This window comes from Canis lupus, chromosome 6 (assembly GCF_011100685.1).
Source record: "Canis lupus familiaris isolate Mischka breed German Shepherd chromosome 6, alternate assembly UU_Cfam_GSD_1.0, whole genome shotgun sequence".
Taxonomy (NCBI): domain Eukaryota; kingdom Metazoa; phylum Chordata; class Mammalia; order Carnivora; family Canidae; genus Canis; species Canis lupus.
In genome coordinates, this window is record NC_049227.1 from 61,974,052 (window position 1) to 61,998,619 (window position 24,568).

The 24,568-nt window shown below is 33.5% G+C and overlaps 1 protein-coding gene across 6 annotated transcripts in view; it reads right to left on the bottom strand.

Annotated features, from left to right (window-relative positions):
• Positions 1 to 357: 357 nt before the first annotated feature.
• Positions 358 to 24,568, bottom strand: part of SH3GLB1 (SH3 domain containing GRB2 like, endophilin B1) — a 33,007-nt gene continuing 8,796 nt past the window's right edge. For 3 of the 6 annotated variants that reach the window (XM_038541466.1, XM_038541470.1, XM_038541471.1), the window contains exons 2-11: positions 22,954 to 23,095; positions 19,966 to 20,094; positions 17,714 to 17,847; positions 16,161 to 16,253; positions 12,960 to 13,046; positions 11,320 to 11,343; positions 7,215 to 7,304; positions 6,725 to 6,825; positions 1,274 to 1,499; positions 358 to 895 (exon numbers count right to left, since the gene is read on the bottom strand). In XM_038541466.1, coding sequence (XP_038397394.1) covers positions 788 to 895; positions 1,274 to 1,499; positions 6,725 to 6,825; positions 7,215 to 7,304; positions 11,320 to 11,343; positions 12,960 to 13,046; positions 16,161 to 16,253; positions 17,714 to 17,847; positions 19,966 to 20,094; positions 22,954 to 23,095 — 1,134 coding nt within the window. In that variant the 3' untranslated portion in view covers positions 358 to 787. The remainder of the gene's footprint in view (positions 896 to 1,273; positions 1,500 to 6,724; positions 6,826 to 7,214; positions 7,305 to 11,319; positions 11,344 to 12,959; positions 13,047 to 16,160; positions 16,254 to 17,713; positions 17,848 to 19,965; positions 20,095 to 22,953; positions 23,096 to 24,568) is intronic. The other 3 variants (XM_038541468.1, XM_038541467.1, XM_038541469.1) reach the window with 3 other exon arrangements.

The following is a 24,568-nucleotide window of genomic DNA, read 5'->3' on the forward strand; positions in this document are numbered from 1 at the left end:
GCAGATCTCTGATTATGCATTAAATTGTGCCAACTGAACAATCTTAAAAAAAACATTGATTGATTAGCGAATTGAACTTGATCCAGGTGGTTTTAGAACCTTCACTGAAAATATACCAGAGTAATACTGTAATGCTTTGCAAGGACTAGCTTTTCTTAAATTTAGAAGAAATCATTCAGTAGTGTTTAATAAAACCCCCAAGACCCCCAAAATAAACCACTGAGATATAGTATTGAAATAATTCAGTTTCTGTTGGAAAACAAGGTAAACATGATATAACTGCCTTTCTGTTTATGGAAACATTCAGAAATATTTTCCACAAAAGAGACTTATATCCTAGAGCTCTGTTTAAGCCAATAGTTTAAAACAAATTTTAATTTTATTCTTTGGCTATTAATCATACCTAAAAAATGAGTCACTGATATCAATTCACAATAAATTTATTTTACATAAAAGAAAAAGCTTGCCATTAATGAAAAATTCAGTAGAAAACAGTTCTTCTGCTTTAAGTTGGAGCTCAAAAGTAGAAGCTGCTTATTAGTGAAACCTCAGTAGAAAGAGAATTTTGTAAGAAAACATTCTTGGCATGAAAGCACTAACATAAATTCTGTAATGAAATATTTACCATGCAATTTTATTGGCAGAAAGGCTGGTTTCTGATGGCTGGTATTTTCTTTTCAGTCTCCTAAGAATATTAACATGGAAGATACTTAAACCTGTTTTATTTAGAGTTAATTGTATATAAATACTGGTGTCACGATGGGTAATCTTTCCATAGTCCACCTATTTAATTGAGCAGTTCTAAGTAGGTAATTGGCACCCTGCCCTTCTGATTTCCCCTTTCCCCCATTAACCAGTCTGAATCCATTCCAACGACACTGAACACAGTGATTACCTACAAAAAAAATATTTCCAGTTATTAACTATGTTAAAAAATAAGTACATTGAAGACTAATTAGATCTGTAATCTGTTTAAACTATTCATTTTAATTCTTTAAACATCAATTTTGCTAAAAGAAAGGATTTTATTAGAGGCAGTTTTAGAAATCTAGTTATTTAGCAGTTAAAAGCTTTAAATATTTCTGTGATATTCTATTTTGTTATATAGTAGTTAATTTTGTCCTAATATGTCAATATAACCATCTGAAATATATGAAAGCATTCACGATAAGCTATTTGCAAATAAGTAATGAGGAATTTGTATTTTATTATATAATACTAGATGGTATGTCAATCTATGATACAGGTTTTCTTATACTCATATATTACTCACCTCATCTGCCAGAAGTGATAATTCACTACTGTTTGCAGCATCATAATCATACAGGACCCTGGCCTTCCTGCTGCCACTGCACTCCTTGAGGTCATTAAGGTTGGTAGGAGAGGCGATTACTAGGCCACTCGTTGAAGTCAAGGTGGAAGAACCAATTACATTTGATGAAGCAGATGGCACCGGTGCCACAGAAGTTTGATTGTTGTTACAATAACTGGATGGAAAACTGTTGAAAAGAAAATGGCCCATTATCGATTTCCAAGTGACCAGAGCTTCTGAATGCCACCACGTGGTGGCAGTGTTTACTTTCTACCAACTTCCACTTTAGCTAAAGCTTTACAGTTGTCAGTAATATTTTAATGACAAAGCCCTATCTAACTTATGCCTGTTTGTCCAATTATAAAAGAGAATATTCAGGTATTTTTCAAATAGAAGTCCTTGAAAGTTTTTCAAAGTTGGCTTTATAGGTTAAAAAAATGTTATTTTTTTCCTGAAAAAAATAAGCTTATCCTTAAAACACTTCCAAAAAACTTTACTAGTATGATTTATTAATCTGTTCCTGCCTTTGTGAGTTATTATTTTTTTGGTGAGTTGTTAAATAAAAATATGAACGAAAAACTACTTCTATATTAGATACTATCACAAGAGTAAAGTTTTCTCAAGTTAATTCTTTGAGAAATATTTGAACAGCCAAACTCATTTTTGTAAAACTGATCCGATCACACTTTTTTTATTAATTCAAATTACAGATATTTATGGAATTTCTACATGTCCAGAATCAATACCACAAGCTTAAGACACTAAGATGAAACAATGCCATTCCTTTATGGACATGGGGATTCAAATACTCTATTATGACTAATAATTATCATAATGAAAACTCAATGGGAGAACAGGGCAAATTTCACAAGTTCATTCTGTCTCATATTTTTTAAAGGGAAAAGTTAACACTACATTTCTCTAGTCCATTCACTTTCCAGTCTTCTGATAGCTATTTCATATCTTTTTTTAAAAAGATTTATTTATTTATATATTCATGATAGACACAGAGAGAGAGAGGCGCAGAGACACAGGAGGAGGGAGAAGCAGGCTCCATGCTAGAAGCCCACCCAACACGGGACTCGATCCCGGGACTCCAGGATCGTGCCCTGGGCCGAAGGCAGGTGCTAAACCGCTGAGCCACCCAAGGGTCCCCTATTTCATATCTTTTTAACCAACCTCAAAGTTCTAGCAATAGAACTAGCCTTTATACTCAGCTGTTAAGTTGCTTCCTTTTTAACTGAGGAAAAAGATCAGAAAACACCTATGCTTTTGTGATCATCTCTCTTACTACAGATGAGCTCTCTACATGTCTATGGCTAATTTCCTTACCTCTGAACAAAAACCTCACATTCTTTTTCCTCTCAAGGCTATCTAGCAATTCTTCCCTTTCTTTCCCATGTAATGATATATCTCCATGTACTGTATCATTCCTATCAGTTTACAAATAGGTTTATTTCTCCTATCTTAAAAATCTGCTAGACCCACTTTCTCCTCTGGCTACTGCTTAATTTAACCGTTCTTCTTTACACTAGAACTCCTTTGAAAGACTTGATCTAAACTTATCACAGTCCATCTTCTATTCTTTTACATTATAGACAAGCTTTCGCTTCCATTGTTCTACACAAACTACTCTTGTCAAGGTCAGTAATGACTTCAATGTTCTAAATCCAATGGTCTATTAACATTCCTCATTACACTTGACCTATATAGTGATCACAGTGGATCCTTTCCCTCTACCTTCCTGTATCTTCTTCACTTGACTTCTAGGCCACACACACCTTACATCTTACCTCACTGTTCATTCCTTACCACTGCTTCCTTAAACTGTGTTGGGAGTACTGCAGGGTTCAGCCCTAAGCCCTCTTCTTTTCTCTACCTATACTAACAATCTTTCATCTAGTCTCAGATTTAAATATCCTTGATATGCTGACTACTCTCTAATTTACCCCCTAAACTCTAGTCCTGCATATCCTAAAACTGGGTATCACCATTTAAATATCTAATAGATATTTCAAACTTCAGATGTCTAAAACTGGGCTTCTGGTATAAAACTGAGGTGATATACCACCCCAACTTGCTCCTCCTGTGACATTCCTATTTTAATTAATTAACTACAGCTCCATTCTTTCAGTTGTTCAGGCCAAATACCTGCAGTAAATCTGGACTCCTCTAAACCCCATATAAATGAAGCCTGACAGCAAATCCTGCTGGTTCTACTTTTAAAATACACCTGGGGTTTGACCGCTACTATCACATCTACCACAATCACCCTGATCCATGTCACCATCATCTCCTGACTGCATTATTCGCTAAATTATTGCAATCAGTTCCAAACAGGTCAGTTATAGCTTCCATCCATGCCCTCTAACATTTATCTTTAACAGAGCACCAAGACTGATCCTATTAAAGGCTAACTGAATCATATCACTCCTTAGCACAAAACTCTCCAAAGGCTCCTCATCTCTGAGTAAAGACCAAGGCTCTATGTGTCCCAGCTTCCTGTTTCCTCAATTCATCTCCAGCCAAGCCCTCCTTGCTGCTGCTTGAACATTACAGCTGTGTTCCTGCTTCAGGGTTTTTGTACTTGCTGTACCCTCTCCTGAAGCATTTTCTCTCAAATGCTCTGCATGCTTTGCTTCCTCTTATCTTTCAAGTCTGTCTTCCCTATCTAGTATGTATAAAACCCCTACCCCAAACCAAGGTACTTCCCTGCTTTTCTCCATAGCATTTGTCACCTTCTAATATACTATATAATTCATATACATATTTTCTTCTTCCCTCTACCCTCAAATAGAATATAGGTTCAAGACAGAGATTTGATCTGTTTTGTTTACATTGTATCCTTCATGCCTGGAACAGTGCATTTTTAAAAATTAAAGCAAATGTTTCCTATGGATAACAGGGTGCTAATGACAAAAAACCCCTCCTAATTTCTAATTCAGATTTTACTCTAAAGTTAGAAATACATTTCTTCCTCAGTGAACTCAGTTTCTCAGTTGTGATTAAGTATAGATATTTCTGAAGATTAAAAAAAAAAAAAAGCTCGTTTCCCATATAATATATGGTTTTTGAAGTCTTTACCCATGGAATTTTACTTGCAAATTTATAGTACAATTAGTCCTTGTTTACCACTGAAATCTACCTATGTCAATTTTGGGGAGTTATGGTAGAAATAAAAATAAACAAAAAAATCCCCCAACCAAACAACAATAAAACCCCGAAAGACCATCTTCACCTTCTAAGAACTTTTGATACATTTAAAAAACTATAGACTTTCTGCCACTGTAGCTTGATATATTAAAACCTTCCAATTATTTAAAAATAAAATACATTTATTAATCTTGTGACTAGTGTTTCTGTTTCCTCATCTGTAGAATGTGGATACTAATACCTACCTTCACCAATGAGAGGATTATCATATTACATATGAGGTGTCTAGAGGAGTGCCTATGGACAATTGGAGCCCTTCCTAATTGATTGCTGTTATTCAGTTACTACTACTACTACTACCAATACTCTGTTATAACCATTAACATTACAACCTGGTTCTACTCTTCAGAAACAGCTCCTGGATTAGTGTGGAATTGGATGATCCATCCAGTTCTGCATCTGAATTAGCATAACTTGAAATATTAAAGACCTAAAATTCCCTAAGACTGATCTTTACCAGTAATCCAATTCTAGCACAGAGATAAGCTAGACTTTCTTCCCTAGAACAACAGCTCCCATTTCACTCTGTAATGTTTGAGCTTATCCAAAAAGTGCAATAACAAGCATTTTGTCTGAATGGCAGAGTTCCAAGCATTTGTGTGGCTTTAAGCAGAGTGCAAGTATGAATGGAAACAACAGTAATCCTTTTGCTGTGCTCACAGAGTATGAGGACAAAGTAAAAAGGAAGTACTAAGGCTTTCTGGGCTTAAAATAGTAGTAATCATGTGGGAATAAAGTGGTATTCTGCTGTTGGATATTGAGTACAATTAACAAAACTTCAAATACACAGAAGTAGAAATCTTCTATAAATACTGGAATAATCAATGGTATCAAGTTACAATTCACCTTTAAGATCTAAAATTGGTTTTCTGGGTGTGCCTAAATTTTGTTCTAGGTCTAGTTTTAAAGGATTAATATGCAGAAAAGAACACCAAAATGTTTTTTTAAAAAAGTTATTCCTTGAAAAATAACTTCCCTTGATACTTCTTCAAATATTACATATAACTCCCTTGCTTTAATGGTTCCTCACTAAAAAGAACCTCAAACTCCTTATCTTTACTTATTTTACAGGGCATTGGTGACATGACCCTGTTTCACTCTTGTAGCCTCATCTACTATTCCATTCTTTTTTTTTTTTTTTTTTTTTACTATTCCATTCTTAATTCAAATACTATGTATGCTCCAACTAGAACAAACTGAACTTGTCACACTCTTTCCTCTGGCCTTTTCATATACATGTTCTTTGTCTGAAGTATTCATCCTGGCCCCTTTCCTTCACCTAGATTATTCCCACTAAAGTAATTTCATCTGTGAAACTTTGCCAGATCCACCTAAGTCACAATTAGATGTCCTTCACAGGAAACTGCACTTCTACCTTTCCACTTACCACCTGTCCTATCTGCGAATGGCTTTTATTTCTACCTAGACTTTAAATACCTTTAAAAGGTATTTAAAGGTATTTCTATCTAGACCTAGCAGAGACCATCAATAGTAAACCAAATGATTTATAGGTCCTGTACATCATTTTATTTCTAGTGTCACCTTACAATGTGAGCTCCATAAGGGTAAGCAATTTTGCCTCTACTGTTTGCTGATATTAACCTAGATTACAGAACACTGCACTGCCTAGTTTATGACAGGTATTCAACAAATATTTGATGAATGAATGACTGAGCTATGCATGTTATGTGCTATCATTTTGCTTTAAAGTATATTATAACATAATTTTGTAATTACATCAGTGGCTTGAGGTCTTATAGACTATTCTAAAACTTTTTTTTAAACAATGAGCAAGTGAGTAATGAATAAGTATAAATTAGCTTATCTCTAATGGCAAGTAAGTGTCATGTAACTAATCTTCCTCAACTAACTGGAAGATATTTGAGAAGTGAACTTCAACCACTTTTAAGTTTTTTTTTTAGATAGCACTAAAAAAGTATTCACCTAAGTTATGTTCTCATCCCTTTAAATTCTTGGGTACTAGGATAACTCAAAATGGTTTGGTTACCTCACAAGTCTAACAATTACTTTCCTTAAAAAAAAAAAAAAAAAGAAGAAGAAGAAGAAAAAGGTCCGATTTTAAGCAAGCTAATATAAGCCTTTAATTCTTCTAATCTTCACCTCTATTATTAGTTCATATGCAAAAATCTGAATTTCTTCTCTTATCAGAAGTTTCATGTGTGAAAAGGAAATTACAACCTTCCCAGTTGTTTTTGGAGGTCTAACATGTACTGGTAACATTGTGCATAGTAAGTCATCTGGGCTTCCACAAAGTCATTCAGACATCGGAGATGATGGGCCTGTAAAGGAAAGTTACAGTTACTTTTTAGCTCCATAATCTACTTAAAACTGTTGAATTCCAAGGGGCAACAGAGCATAACATGTATTCAGGGAGAATCACCAGTAGCTAGCATTTTACTACAGGGCTTATCAAGGATGACCTCGGTCAACAGGGTAAGAACAAACTACAGAGCCAACAAAAACCAACAAATGGATCTGATGGTAGTGGGAGAACTAGGTGATGAGGTGTCAACAAAAATTTAAAATATTGCTTCATATATGTTGGAAAGGGCCACAATTCAAATTTCCTTCATAAATGAGTAAAAAAGAAGTTCAGTTTTTCCCCCTCAAAGTGCCTTAGGACCATCAAAGTCTTCTGCTTCATATCAATTTCCAGTGGAACACTCACGTGCGTACTGCTGATTCCCTCTAGCAGAAGTCTTGTAATCTCTGCTTGACGATCAAATTCACTTTGAGTTATTCTTAATTCCTGTTCAGACTTAAATTGGAACACAGTTTTAGAATTTTATTAGAGGACTTATTCCATTTTATGTACATTTGTTTAAATAGTTTAAAAATCTCCCAAGCAAACCCTAAATGAGAAGACGGCAATTCCCTGATTCTGCTTTGTGTTTAAACTGTCCCTGTTTTCCCACCTTAGCTTTTCTACATACATTACTCAATTCCTTACCAGTACCTCATTCAAAAGAATCTATTAATGTCAAAACTTAATGGCATATACATAGAAGCCTAGAAACACTACAATGGAATAATCAATATACTGTCGTTAACATTTTAAGAATACTAGTTTATATGTACAAAATATTTCAAAAAATTTTCAATTATTACTACAGCTATTTTGCTTTTTTTTAAATACAGCTATTTTACTTTGAAGTTAAGGATAGTCTTTAATCTCAAATGAAAAAAACTTCAGAGTGAAGCCATAGGCTTTTAACCTCCTTTGTTTAGTTACCAAACATATTGTTTCTAGAACACAGTTCTTAGGTTATTTCAAAGGACTCTTTCTTATATAAATGACATTTTTTTCAGTTTTCTTTCTGAACTTTGCATAAAATATGTCTTAAATACACTATTATCTACAAGATATGCCAGGGTTTTTCTGCGAGTTATGGGGGAACCTTTAATCAGTAGTGTGTTGGGAAACTGGCTGGGAGTGGGGTGGGGGAGTTCTAATGTGCTGATTTTCATGGTACAAATACTCCAACCACAGCTCATTTCAAGCTACCAAGGTGAAGTCATTAACCTCAGGGCTGGAAAGCAGTGAATATAATAGCACACCACTATTACCAGCTTTAGCTCTCTGGTACAGGTTCAGTGCTGGGACAAAATTGTTCACTAAAAAAATCAATAGGACCCCAAAATAGTAAATACTGGCAAAAAACCATCCTTTGTCCTGGGATAAACCTTTACCCAGAGTGGGTTGGTAGTAAATGACGAAGAGAAAAGTAAAACCTCTCACACTGGGCATCATTGGTGATAATGTCATTAATAATGCTATCTTCTACTACCCTTCAGGATAAATAGCACCCCCATCCAAGTAATTAAAGTATTACCAAGACTGTAGTATGTATAAAAACTAGGTTTAAACCTTTTTCTTGCACACCCCATCTCTCTTTCCTTCAACCTTTGGTGGCAATAGTTAACTTAGTGAGCCATTCAAAAAGGAAGTAACAGCAAAACAGATATCCATAGCTCTAATCATTCTCATCCCACTGGCAACAGACCTTGCAAAGGTGATTAAGAAGTGACCACTAGACTGGATTTATGGAAATAAGTTTGAATTACTCAATAATTCAAGAGTTAAAATTAAATTTTACTTGACTGAAGCCAGAATGCATGGTACTTTGATAACAGGGCTGAAGTAAGCTTCATCTAGAAGCTAGTATAAAGTAGAAAATCAAGTCCCAGGACAAGAGAAGAATCAATGATCTCCCTAAGTGTAAAGGAAAACCAATCACTTCGGCGTTACATTTGCATTATTTACTGTTCTGCTTGAATACAAAAAGGTTTTAATAGAAGTAACTATAGTAAACCAAAAATAATTGAAGTTTCGAGGTAAACAAGACTAGTTCCATGTGGGTCTGACCTTGAAAGTACAATCTGATTTAATGTCTTTTAGGAGAAAAGGCAGAAAATCCTTCTAAATGGCAGTATTTCTGTGTAAGATGTAAGCAAGTGAACTAAGTAACAGATTGGGAAGTTTGAGCATGAAGTAGACATGTTTTAGTTAAGAACAGTGAATAAAAAGTTATAAAAGTAATCTCACAAAGGATAAGGGGCAGTCTTCCATGTTTGAGCAACAATTAATTATTTAATTATGAAGAAAGGCACCATATTTAAAGCATAGGAAGTTGATCTCTGCACAATTTGTATTTAGAAAAGGTAAATGACAGGCAGGAAATGAATCTCACTTCTTGAACAAGTTTCAATGTATGCCTGGGGTGGGTGGTTGTAGTTCAATCTCCCAAACTATTTCTACTTCTGACACACGTAAAGATCATAATTAATCTGAGAGGTAGAGGTAACTGGAATAGGTTTGGCATAGTCAATTTACTTAGAGAATGATCCATACTAGAAAGATAAAAAGGGTTTAAAGAAAACGAATTTAAAGGGTTTTTATTCTGTCCTCCAGAAGACTTCATTCTCTGACATAGTTATACTGTTAAGAGACAGAGTTCTAGGGAAAAGATGTTCCTGCCAGAGTATATGACAGCATAACTTGGGTTCAGGAGGCAAGAATTCTTTGAGGCTGTAACTTGAAAAAATGGAAAGAATTTGTTGATCTATGATATCAGGAATGGGTAACTGTAAGGTAGAAATTTTGGTCACACTTTTGAGGCATTTATTGTGACGTTCTGCTATTTTTTTTTCTAAAGGCTTAAAAAATCTTAAACTATTCAAGGAATATAAAGTTTTAACCTTACATATATTTTAAATTATAAAAAAGGTAGAAGTGAGAAGTACAGAAGAGAAAAATCTCCCCAATACATTGATATATTCTTAAGTTTTACACACATATAGTAAATACATGTTTTCATGAGTTTCCCCCCATTATAGCACATACTTCCTACACTTACAGAGACTGCAGGATCAGGTGTCTTTTGGTGTATCTGTATGCTAACCAGAGTGGAAGAGACCCTGTTTCTTTCTTTCTTTTTTTTTTTTTTATTTATTTATGTATGATAGTCACAGAGAGAGAGAGAGGCAGAGACACAGGCAGAGGGAGAAGCAGGCTCCATGCACCAGGAGCCCGATGTGGGATTCGATCCCGGGTCTCCAGGATCGCGCCCTGGGCCAAAGGCAGGCGCCAAACTGCTGCGCCACCCAGGGATCCCAGAGACCCTGGTTTTATTGTTCAACCTATATTCTCTTCCACGTTATCTCTGACCTCTTTTCAAGGTAAAGGGTTCAGGAAAAAGAATCAAAGGCCAAAGGAGAACTGTAACCAAGTTGATAAATGGATTTCACAAAGGGTGATGAGAGTGGGCATCAAAAATTTCACAATGGATTTCCAATTCACAGAGTCAAAACCCCCAGAACCTATACATGGAATAGATTATACTGTCAGCAATCCTACAAAGTCAGAAAATAAAAAGTTAATGTTGGGGCGGGGGGGGAGAGTCAGAGGCCACAATTACCACCTGCCTTCAATCTTCAGCACTGTCCACATCCACATCTGGAGGTCAAATTTTGGTAGACTTGAACAGGAGGAGCAAATAAAAAAATGCTTCTGAAGACCTTAAGTAGTATTTGAAACAAACCTGCACTGAAGTCATAACCTTATTCCTTAAATTCCTGCTTAACTATTTTATTTTCTATCCTAGAGAAGATAAGAAATGATCACACAGAAAGAGGGACTACAGTAGCAGTCATATGGACAGCTTCTAGAAGTGAGAGTCTGACACTAAGAGAGGAGACAACATATTTCAAAAACAAACAATGGATCTAATTGTTACACAGTACAATAATACACATTCATACCCTAATTATACATAAAATTAAATATACGCTATCCTGTATTTAGTGGAGTAGTTAAATAGAAAATATCTTCAAATAAAGTGACAGAAGACTTAGCTCTGGTGCTGGAGAGCACAAGCTTCAATTACCCAGGAAATTCATTTGTGTGACATATATTCAATCACTGAATATACAAGACATGGTGTAAACTGTATTTTACATAATTGTCACATAAGTAAACCAAGTATTTAAACTGTCTTCTGGCAAGACATTGTAAAGATTACTCTTAATGTAATATTGTACCTAGTATTTATCAGACTATGTGCAAAGCACATCTCTGCAGCGTTGTTTCACTGTTTTGTGGAACTACTCTACTACTAGGCAAACAGATCTGAGGTTTCTAAAAATAATTTTCAGATTTCATAAGACATTGTAACAAAGACCATGACTGGCCCCCTGGCTGCTGTCCAATATTTACTAAATGCATGACAATTAAATTCTTGTTTCATAATTCTGTGGTTTAATAATTTACTTACTTTTGTCACTTCCTCTGCCCAAATCTAGCCAGCATTAAAAATTAGAGAAAAATATAGAGCATGAAAGTAAGTTGTGGAGTTTAACATTTTCTACAACTTAGTATAGAAAAATGTAATTATTTTAACTAAAAGAGTATACTTTCCTTTTCCTGAATCACATTAATATAGTAGTAACTAAATCAGTACAGCTTAACATACTGTGAAAGTATGCCTTTAGATATATCAATACTATTGATTTTTGAATCTTATACTTATTTTATAAGTTACTAAGTAATGGTTTTCTAAAACTGGGAATACTTAACCTCTCTTAGTTGTGGTTCTCTCATCTGTTAAATGAGAAGTTTGGACTAAACAATTTCTAATTCTCATTTAGGTCTAAAATTCTAGAATTTTAGGAAACTAAAATAAAGCAAGGATAGACAAAATAGCCACTTTGGGGCACAATAAATGTGAGATATAATGAATTTAAAATTACCAGAGTTAAACCCATCTTACTATAAGTAGATGACATCAGTAGCAAAACAAATCCCTAATAAGTGAAACAAAGTCTTACTAATTGTTTAGGATATTTTTACCTAAAATAAAAGGAAACCTATGATTTATAAAAGAAGTTACCAATGACTGAAATAGTCTCACACTTTTCATTCACCTACACATAGGACAATGGAAATAAATGAATGCATTCTCTTGCTATCTAAGGAAAGTTCTAATTTAGCCAGGGTTTCAATAATTGTAGTAGCTTAGAACAAAAATGTATTTTCAATATTCTGTACATAAACTTCCCTATTACATGGATTTCCCCCCTTTTAGCTCAATGCTAATGGAATAAAAGCAGTCAATTAATTGTGACTTTATTATTAACTGTATTGCAGATTCCACACCACTTTTATGGAAGTACTGTATCTAGGAGAATAATGCCAAACACTACCATCTATAAATCTTTATTGGCCATGAGTTTTTGGGTTCTATTCAGATTTTATGAATTTCTATTTTGTTAAATATTAAAATTACTAACATCTCAAAAATTTCCCCAAATCAACCTCAACATATATATATTGGGTACTACATAACAATTCTCATTTCTGATTCTGGCCCAATGCATTCACTATTCTGCAACTTTTTTGAGTAAATTAGTACTGGTTAGGGAATGGTCCTTGCTATTACAACAGAGATACAGGGGTAGGTGAGGGGGCGGGTGGTATGTCTTGGCCTGAAACTGCAGAAGAAATTAATTCTATGTTGAGTTTGGGTAAAAATTAAGGTAAACATTGAGGATATTGAAAAAGTAAATCTATAAACTTTACACTTTTCTCTAAGTAAATTTTGTTAATTTTCTTTGCCAAATGTGAAAATACAAAATGCCAGTTAAATGGTTGTCTTTTACTAGGTATAAAAGGCACTAAATATTTATATATAAATTCATATTCTATGATCTGAATTTGGCATAGCTAGTATATTTGCCCAATTAGAACACAAAATTTCTTTTCTTCAAGTTCCAGTATTACTTCAACTAGTATTCCCTGTAATTTTTGTTGGACTAATGAATTCATTGGCTTTGATTACTTTAGACTTTTACAGGCAGATAATAGCAAGAGAAGGCACTTTACTCAAGATGTAGAAAACACAGTAGGCCAACAAACCTTCAGCCATTTTACATGCAGGAAGTTGAGCATGTAAGAGAAATTTACCATATTGTTATCTCCTTCAAGGCGAGCTGAGTTTAGTTGCTTAAGTGCATAGGTAAGAGACAAAGAACACATTATACCAATGAACACAGTGAAACATATTACTTCTTCACATTAAAGAACACACAAGTATTAAGAGAGCTGATAAAATGGTTTTTTATTTAATAAAAACAAAACAAAACAAAACTATGCTGTTCTATGGAATTTCACATAGCGGTGCCTATTCAACTTTTTCAAAAGATTCAAAATTTTAAAGACAACACGGTTGATGCTTGGTTTTATATTAGAATCATTTAGGGAAAACACATCATTTTAAAAACTGCCACAGTTACCTACAATTTTATTAAATTTTCACCTCCGAAAGCCCTTCTGCCTATCCACAACTTTCCTATTCAAAGATCATTTCTATTTTATGAACGTATGATGCCTTCAACCACATTCTCTTTCAGTTAGTCTCAGCTAGGTCTTGGCATACTGAAGAAATATGAAAGGCATGTCAATCCTTGTATTTTTAATGAGCTTTAAATTCTTGTATTAAGGCTAAGTTATATGATGGTGCTCAATTTACAGATTAAAGATTTAGACATTGGGATGCCTGGGTGGCTCAGCGGCTGAGCGACTGCCTTTGGCTCGGGGCATGATCCCAGGGTCCTGGGATAGAGTCCCATATCAGGCTTCCTGCATGGAGCCTGCTTCTCCTTCTCTCTCTGCCTCTTTCTCTGTGTCTCTCATGAATTAAAAACAAAACAAAACAAAACAAAACAAAAAACAAACAAAAACATTTAGACATTTGTGGAAATGTTTAAGTGGGCAGAGGAACATTCATAATACTGTCTTACTTGAAGATGCGCTTTCTACACTTGTATACCCAAAACTGAGGTCTAAACCTCTAATCATTAGAGAGCTGTGAAACCAGATGATTTTTTAACTTCCCATTAACAGAAATCTAAAATAATTTAAAAGAATTTATGTAAGACTAAAGCTAGGTTAATGAATGTCCAGTGCCTTATAATTTAAATGCAGAAATTTTGTCTTTGCTTCTTTGACATAAGTTTTATACTATTTTCAAAACTGTTTTTGTTCACTGTGAAATAATCACGTAGGTTTTCTTTCTATTCAATTGTATTTTTGAGAAATGCCTCTGATATTGTTTTACCATTCTTCAACATGCTAGCTAACTAATAAAATACAAGTTAGTAAAGTAGCAATGCTGGGTACAGGCATAAATATTTTACTGGCAGGGCTAAGTCATCAAAAAGTTCAATCTAGTATACTAGATTGTGAACTGAGGGCAGTAGAGATTTTGCCTTATTTATCTCTGAATTCCTCAGGAAAGTGCCTTTATAAAATAAACATTTGATAAATACAGACTTTTTTTTTTTTTTTTAAAGATTTTATTTACTCATGAGAGACACAGAGAGAGAGAGAGAGAGAGGCAGAGACACAGGCAGAGGGAGAAGCAGGCTCCATGTAGGGAGCCCGATGTGGGACTCGATCCCGGGACTGCAGGTTCATGCCCCGAGCTGAAGGCAGCGCTAAACCGCTGAGCCACCCAGGGATCCCCGATAAATACAGACTTTAAAAAGAGGTCACATGAAACTAGTAAATGAATTTTTATTTTATTTTTTTATTTTTTTTATTTTTTATTTTTTATTTTTTTGAATTTTTAAAAAGTGCTGATATGCACAGGTCCCAAAAGCTTACTTGCAGACAAATAACCACTTACAAAACAATCCATGGGAATTTATAAAGTGAATACAAAGAAAATTTGAGATTACAGTAATCTCTTCAAGCTGTCAACTAGGAAAGAGGAAAAGTGTCAAAGAAGAAAAAAAGCAAACACAAATTCCTAGTGGTTTCTATTTTTCTGTATTCTTCAGGTAAACAAAAAATACAGAAAAAAACCCCACCACCAAACATCACAAAAAAATAGGCATGCCTCAAGGCTTTATGTAATAATAAACTAAGAGGACTTTTCCTTTCTAAAGTATTTCAGACTTACTGCTATAAAGTTTGAAGAAAAACAAGTTGGTTATCTAGGGGAAAAGAACACAACTACCATCAGGAAATGTATATTTTTGTCTAGACTAGTATTTTAAATATTTGACTATGTTAAATTTGCTTTATGCCATATATAAATTCTAGAAAAGCTGTGTATAAGTGAAATTGTTCAGTAAAGCCATTTGTATAATCTTTCATTTTAAATGTAAACTCTCATGGAAAAAAAATCTGTACTCAACAATACTCAGTGCAGGAAAACTGTCAGGATCTTTTCTGGATGTATCAAAAGGAAACATCTTTCAAAATTTGTCTACCATTACCTTCAGTTCTCACACATTTTTAATAGCAATGGTAAAATAATGTAGAATAACCGAAAGACCTTATATGGTGTTCAATCTGAAAGTTTTCTGGAAAATTTCCAGGTAAAAAAGTAGATTATCATTAGTCTGTGATAGTGCTTGTTAAAGAAAGTTTTGTACTGACACTTGATGACAGTATTCTCATTCCACAATCATTACTGGGCACATGTAGGCATTTTGAATGAAGAGATTTTGTTCTAGGCATTTTGAATGAAGTTTGACTTATTTACAAATGATCCTTACTTTTCCTAACATTTTCTCCTGATTATGAAATTATAGGAAATAATAATTTAATAATGCTGCCAACTGTTTGGTTTTGGAATTAATCTTGGTGACAACTCCTTTAGTCAATTTGACTCACATGTGGAAAGGGAGTCAAATTTAATGTTTAAGACACACATGAGCAATCTCAAACTTGATTCATTCTCATCTTAATTACTATTTGTTTCCCTATTTCAAATATAATAAACCTACCCCAAAAGAATATTTGCCATCATCACTGAGAATATTTAAAAGAACATGATACAGCTTTAGGAGCCCTTAAATTTTTATTTTTTTAGCAACAGGTATATCACTGAAATAATACTGCCTGTTGATAGGACTTCTTTGCAGTGATTTGAATGCATTAAGTTCTGGTAAGTTTGTTTAAATACAAAAACAATACCTAAAGTCATATTCTAGTCTCAGTAATGGACTGCAGTTTGCGTGGTATAGGTGTAAAATATTTTACAAATTTTAAAGTTATCAATCTAAGATGGTTTTCTATTAAAAAAAAAAAAAACAACCCACTACTTACTGAAGCTTTAGTTTCTGCAGCTTTTGCCTTTTTTAGTCTGGTTTTTGCAGCATCCAAATCCAGTCTCTTATTTTGTAATAGTTTCCTTTCTTTCTATAAATATAGAAAAGAAAAAAATAAAGGGTAATGATGCTAACCTCCAGTAAGGGCATACATATATATTTAAAGTATGTTTCTCCATTAAATATATGAATCTTCTGATAAACAAAGAGCAATGATTACAAAATTTGTTATGAAGGGACACTTGACTCCTTTTTCTTATGGTTTTTACTTTTAAAATAATGGAACATGCTAGATGCTTGGAAATCTGGGAAAGATGGCAGTGATGTTAAAAGACTAATTTTAACATTTTGCGGTTTTGCCATCAGGGAATGTTTCGCTCTATCTTCTTGATTGTCACAATTTTGGGGGTGGCGAGAGGTTACTGGGTAGAAGCCAGGATGCTGCTAAATATCCTAAAATGCAGTATAGCTTCTACAACAAAGAACTATTTGACCCAAAATGTCAGTAGTGCCCAGGTTGGTAAAGTGTTTCAAACAGATTATCTATGTGCCTATGGTAAAGGAGATATGGGCCTAGGTCAAAGTTCCTTGATATCCCAAGTGATTACCTCAAGGACTGGCAGGCTCCTTTCATGTGCCATTGCACTGAAAACAACTCTACTCCAAAAGGGAATTTCAAATTTATAGAATAAATAATGAATAAACATTAGCATGGCATCTTGGAATTACTCACGGGAACTTCAAAATAATAGGTAAGTTTATAAAAATTCACGGCTTCCTTTATTAATTCTCAGATTTCATATATCATATTTCATCCTACAGTCTAATATCTTTTAAGTCATAATTTAACTTGGTGGTTTTTCCTTTTTCTGAGGCAAAATACTTTTTACTCAGAGATAAATTCCTTGTAAACACACTGAATTTCTAGAATATTTTGTAATAAGAAATCTGCAATTTAAAGTTTAAAGTAGTTTTTTGATTAAGAACAATCTTGCAAGCATATAAGGAAAAAAAAATACCCAGATCTCCACTCGAATGCTTAAAAAGAAAAAAAACACACACTAAAAAGTAATTATTAGGCTTGAGAAAGTTATATTTATTTCTTCAGCAATAAAACAGCTGTGTGAAGAGATGATAACAGACTCCTAGGGATGCAAACAACAGGAAGTTGAACAGCCAGAAATATAGTAATTAAGTTTCTGGCTTCCAGTTTAAATGAATAGCTATATTGCTATAACTATAGAGATTTTTGTGCCATATTTTCATAATAATTCCAGGAAATTCTCTACAAATCTTAGTGCTAGTAATGAACAAGAATTGATGTAAAGTAATCTCAGTAACACTGCAGGGCCCAAAAAGGGAGTATATAGCTTCAATAGTTCTTTACTTTGGTTAGTTTTGTGTTCTGTTGAATATGAAACTAGCTAGATTAAATTTCTAATCTACTACATCTACCCGGTCAGTTAAAGGGCAAATCACTCATTAAAAAGTGTAATTATATCTATAAATTATTTTACTTAAAAAAAAAAAAGGGAACATTTTCCAACTCACAGCAATTGTTTTGTAATCTCCTTCTATAAAGTTTCTTAAAGGAGTGAGAAAATTTAAAGCTGATGTTTGTATCAGCTCTCTGTCTGCTGTTCCAATTCGTTTTTGTGTTTCTCCACATTTAATAAGGGCATTACCTGCAAAGGAAAAAAGTGGTGGGTTTTTTTTTCTTTTTTATTTTTTTTTACCATTTTCTGGTAATGTCAGAAAGTAAAATCAGCAATCTGATCTGCTTTAAAGTTAGTTGTCACTTGTTTACTTAAAAAATCAAAGAGAATAAACTGTTGTTAGTTTTATTTTAAAAGTAAATTTAAGACTATAAATATCTAAAATGAAAATGACAGAGGTTCCATGAAGTCCTTATCATAGTTAACTGTACCAATTCAATAAATGGAAAAAAGAGAATACACTAAAAATTTATAATCACAGCTCAAACAGTGGAGATATGTTTAGAAAAGCATAATGCTTAAACTAGTTTCATAAGTAGATCAAGTCAAAATTTATTTCTGTATTATGCAGGGGCCTCAAGAATCTTTAAATAATATTGTAAATTTGCATCTTAAGTTAAAGAAAAATCCATGTTTTGCAACAGGTATACCTTAATGTTTAAATAAGACAAGTACAGTGGAAAATAGAGCAAAAAGAAAAACAATCACAAGACCAAGGTTCTATCTACTTCTACCTCTAATAAGCTTTAACTCTGCATCTTAATTCTTCTATGTTAGGATGAGATTAGATCTGATTGGCAGGGAAGATAGTATAGTCGTTAAGAGCTTCATGTCTGGATACAGATCTCAATCTGAATTACTAGCTGTATGATCAGAGATGAATTATGTAATCTAAGACTCAGTTTCCTTGTCTTCAAAGTGGAGATCACAGAATTTATATTATAAAGTTGGATATAAGTGAAGATTCATGGAAATAATACATATGTAGTGTTTAGACCAATGCTTGAAATATTCGATTGTTAGCTATTATCAGTTATTAATAAATAGATTCACAAAGCCCAATTCCAATAATCAGGGTACAGTCAATAGAATTACTACAAATGAAAACAGATTAAAAACATAGTAAAAAAGGAAAAAATTTAGAAGGCTTTTGAATGTTCGTGCTCCACCAGGCCTTCAGCTTGGTGAAGAAAAAGGGCTGGGTATCTTTCATGTACCTTTATGACCTCCAGCATCTAACTGCTTCTGGCACAAGTAGGCACCAAAAAACCTGTCTAACGTATAAAATTTTTCTAAAATTAATAGTTAAAATTTAGAAAAAAAAAACTATAGAGATTTTAAGCATTTTCAGATTTCTGAAAGAAGTACCTTTTGAAGACCACAATGTAGAAGTTTTATTTGTACATCCAACAGTTAGTCAACGGATTAAGGCCATTCATTATACGATATGCAGGTTAGTTCCTTCTGACATAATGTTAACTATTAAAACTTTAAGTTCATTTTCTTCCAGAATTTATGAACTATTTTATAAATCAGTAATGAAAATCATTTATCTACCATTTCATACCCACAAAAGGAACAATTTCTTACAGAAGTCTTAAAAAAGAGAATTATTAGCCAGGAACGATAGGAAAAGAAGTTACAGAAATCTGAAATTGTCTTATAGTCTGAGAAAATTAGATTTGAGGGATAATAAGGCTTCAGAGTAATGCATTTAAAAAGTCAACACAGCAACTACGAAGCTGGCATAACTATAAAACATGATAATAGAAAATATGAATTATGTGAGGAAAATAGGAATGAAATGTAATCCAGATATACAAAGATACCACTGTTAACATTTCTGTGGTTCTAACATTATTGTGTAATGAAAGCACGAGTGGTGTGCTCAAATACTATGAGCCAGGCATTTCATTATAAAAATAAATAAGCCCTCAAGAAAGCTTTTAAAAAAATCATCTAGAGGAGACATATGTAAAAAAAAATTACAATATATCAAAAGTACTATAACAGAGATTGCAAGATTCAATGGGAGTACAAGTGAAGAATTCATTTAACATTTTAGATCTGAACAGATAAATGTGAATTCTAATAATATATACTTAAATATATTAGGTATTAAACTGAACTCTTCATATTTCCTGGTGACCTGTATTTCTCACTTTATCCAAAATTTAAACATAAAAAATTTGAAGTTAAAATGTATTCTACTAATATTAGGTAAATCATTAGGTTAATGATGTCTCTAAGTAGTAAAAATCTAAAAGTAAAGGTACTTTTTAGTAGATCTTTTTGCCTTTTGCTTACCATAAGCTGTTCCTGGGCCAAATTCAGTCCCTGCATCAATCATATATTGTCCCAAAAGTTCTGGGTTGTTTATACGACTTGGAGCTTTTCTATCCAGTTTCTCATAAACAAACTCTTCTATCCTGGCATCTAGGAGAAAGGTTTAAAATTATCAATGATTTCAAAAAAGCACAACTGTTTAAAAAATTGTTTTTTCCCTACTACCCATTTACCACCCTGTAAAATAAACATGAAATTAGCATGCTTTTTAAAGTATATATATCTTAATACATGATTTTTAATTTTTATGTTAGAATATTATATAGCTCTAAGAAATTTCAGAAATTTGGTAACATATTTTGGCACAAAAATATTTACTTAAAGTAAAACTATGATATGATGAGTATTCTATGGGATTTTAAAAGTGCTGGTATTCACTTAGTTATCTAAGTGAGCTACCTTTACCCCATTCATAGAGTCTGATTTTTTAACTTTGAACATATGTTCATTTCAATTTCAAAACCAGGGATTTCCAGCTTTGAAAATATGGCTATAAATTATGTATTAGAACCAAAGAGTCACACACTTCTAAAACTTTTACCATGCTTTTGCTTGCTCACATGCTTTCTCTCCTTCCTAGAGTCTAAATATAGGCATGGGAATTTAAGGAATAGAACCTAGGCCTGGAACAGTCACAGACAGAAAACAGCAACATGATGTCTTGGCTTAATTGGATTTTGTTTAAAATACAAGATATATAGAAATCTCTCAGTATGTATTCACTCAAAAGATTTCACCAGTAAAAATAAAGTTAAAACAGGAGATAGGTTAAAAGCAATAGAAGAACACTAGTTTACTTGGAAAGGAAAAAAAAACAGTAAAATCTGAATAAATGTTATTTAGTGTAATATACAAAATATTCACACACTGCTGCCTAATAGTGAAGTATTTCAGAGACAAATGAGATTAAAGTCAGTTTCCAGAAATAATGATTAACTATAAATCAAATTTACAATAGAAAGAGAAGCTAAAAAAAAAAATAGGTTCCTCTAAGCATCTCAGATAATTCCTCTACAAGTGGAAGTTTTATACTGTGCACTGAAAACTTAAAAAAGTGAGCTGACCGAATAACACAAACACTTGATGAGTCAGCATAAGCATTTATTATAATACATAAAATAGGTTGTTGGAATAACACTCAGTTTTGTGGTAGACTCTGGAGCAGCATAAGAAGTTTTTAAGCAGGAATTTTAAAACCTTTAAATTAGTTAAAACCAAAATGAGTCAGTTCAAAACATAACCAACCATTTAAAAGAGGTTAAACTACATTTCAGAATTTCATTTTCTGACTGAGACTTAGCTTTGCATTTCTGACTGAGACTTAGCTTTGCATTTCTACCTATTTGGTCAAAAGTTTAAAGTTGAATCTATGCTGACTTCATTCAGTTAATAAAATATCTGGCATACTTTAAGTGAATGTTCAATAGACCATATAAAATCTTAAAAAACATGTGGCTAATGCTGCTATAATGTCATATATATTCCTGAAAAACCCTAGGTTCTGGAAAATCATATCCTAAAAATAACAGGGCTTACAGGAAAGAGGTTTGGGCCTGACCACTCATAATCTATGTAACTTTATAATCCGAGCACAAACAAAAAATTCAATTATTTACTACTTCAGACTTAACACACTTACCTAAAATTGTATTTATATGACCCATTGTAACTTTGTACTAATGAAATTCCTCTGCTTACCAATTGTGTATGAGTTTGTCTGCTATTCAAAAATACATGTAGGACAGACTACTCATGTGAAGAATTCTGGACAGAGCAAGGAACATAAGGAAAAATGTCTACTACTTTTTTTAAGGTGCCCTGGTATGTAATTTGTAGCTTTACATTAAGTAAGAAATACCACATGGTATCCAAAGACAACAGGCCTCACTCAAAGTGTAAAAGGCCTATTTCAAAAGGTTACCATGACTTAATTAAAATGGTACAGAATTACTAATATTTTACATAATGCTTCAGGTTCGTAGAACAGCAACAAAGTTTAAAGCTTGGAACTTAAATTAGTATCTAAAAGTAAGCTTATGGCATTTTACAACATGCTCACAACACTGGGGAAAATAGGAAGGAAACCATTTGCAGTCTTTGTTCTTCAGTTTTGGTGTGTAAAGCTCATAGTGAAAAGACTGTGGATGCAACAGACTCTAACTCAATTTCCACTTCTAATTAGCTATGCTACACTATAAAATGCTAACTTGTGATTTGCAAGTAATAAACAATTGTTGTGTACCGTACTTGATAAATTAGTGAGATGAGTGATCTCAAAAACCTTAGAGTGGTCTGAAAATCAAATGGAATAATTTATGTAAAAATATAAAATTTAATATAAACATAAATAATTGGTAAATGTGAGTTTCCATATAATTTTCCCTTAATTATTTAGGGATAATTCTCCCCTGTAAAAAAAAGGAAGATTAATTTATTCTCATAGCACTTAACTCTTAAAATTAAGTCACTCCTAGGGCACCTGGGTGGTTCAGTCTGTTAAATGCTAACTCCTGACTTCGGCTGAGGTCATGATCTTAGTTTCCAGAGATTGGGTCTTGAGTTGGGCTCCAAACTGAGTTTAGGATTCTCTCTCCCTCTCCTTCTGGGGGAGGGGGTGGTGGAGGGGGCACTAGCATACTCTCTCTTTCTCTCAAAAACAAAAGCCGTTCCCTGAAATGGAGTTTTCAAGAGGATTCTACAAAGGCATGAAAAACTATTAGCCAATTTGTTAGAGGATATACAAAGAGGTGTTTATCACCCTCTTCTTTGCCAAAAGTGCACACACACACACACATGCACACCCACACCCCAAACACCCTAAAACCATAAACCAAAAGGCTGCTTTCTAACAGCCATCAAAACCTGTTTTTCTTTTTTTAACATAAAAAAAAAAACACTACATTTTAATCAGATTAGTCAGTAAGGTAGAAAATGTAAAAAGTTTCTTACTTGGATTTGGCTGCAATAACACTTCAGTTTGTTTCATTATTTTTTCTGTCCATATTTTGGTACATTCAGCTTTGCTAAGAAGGTTCTCTAAGTGAGCATCCAATTCTGTCTTCTCTGCCTGGCCAAGCTTTTCTTCTGTGAACTGTTATTAATTATAAAAAAAAATTAAGTATACCTCAAATACATTTTTAGGAACCTATACAAATAATTAAAAACTAAAATCCAGACAATCCCGAGTATAAAAATAACTGTAAACCATTGTATTGAATGTTTTTTTTTTTTCTTTGCCCCTATGGAAATTTATCTGTGGTACTTATGTTGACCTTCTCTTAATTCTGCTAAAATGGATGGTGTGAACTCTATAGAAAATTTAGCATACTATGTAGTATATAAAGTATATATTTTTACATACAAAGGTAGGATAGCTTAGTGGTAAGGAGTAAGAACTTTGAATCAGTTGGTGCTGAATTCAAATCCTGACTCCACTATGACGTATGACGTGAGCAGGCTTTTGAGTATTTTTTTAAAGGTATTTTCTATCATTAAAGAGAGACGATACATATTGTACAGTGTTTTGAGAATTAAGGGCATGTATGTAAACGACTTTTTTTTAGTACCTGGTAATTATTATTTTGAATTTAAAAAGAGTTGCTTATGTTTAATGTGGCTTTGTATTAATGGCACTTTAATGACACCTAGATAGGCCTTTATGGGATGTTCTGGGAAACTGGGAAACTATCATTTGTTTCTTCAGGATATGTTTTATAGACTAACTTTTAGAACATATCCTATTCATATTATAGAGGGGAACTTTAAAGATTGTAATACGTAGTTAAATATACTCAACATATCCATTCTTATTATCTTGAGTGTGTTGGTTTTTGAGGAAAGGCAGCACTGCCCATATAAGAACAAGGAAGTAAAAAGAATTCCATGTAGATTTTATGGAGACTTTGAAAACTTTAAATATTAGAAGTGATGACTCAGGCTGTTTATCATGTATATTTTTCCTCTGGAATATGTGGCTTTTTCGCATCGTAACACAGGCATAGAACTCTAGCACTAATTCTACACTCATTAGTCATGACTCACTTCTGGCTAAAAGAATATGTTTATCTAGTCCCCCCCCCCCTTTCATTTCTTAAAATATATTCTGCTGCTCCATTTTTCTGAGTTTTATGTTTCTTTTAGCATTCTTCTTATTGGTCTAATACTTTCTGCTGATTATGTTAACATCTTTAGCTAAAAAGTCCTCTAGAATGTTGTTCTTAAGAGTTTGGTTACACCCCCCCACTGAAAGTCTTGTTCAGGGCCTAGAAATAAAAGTTTCAATAGCTTTTGTAAAGCCTTAGGTCTTTTTGAGACTGGCCTGTGGCCAAGCCCTGACCCAGTGGGTGGAATGGAGAAGAGTAGTTCCAAAGCTATTGCCTAAGCCCACAATCTTGCAGTGTACTGTAACTGAGGATAGGAATAGGAGATGCCCTAGGCAAAAGATCAAAATCCTGATGCCAAGGTCAATTAGGTAACTACTTCAATTTCACTCTTAAGAAAGAACTATGGTATTCTCTACATATCCCTGAAGATTAGAGGCTACAGACCTTCTATAGAGGGATAG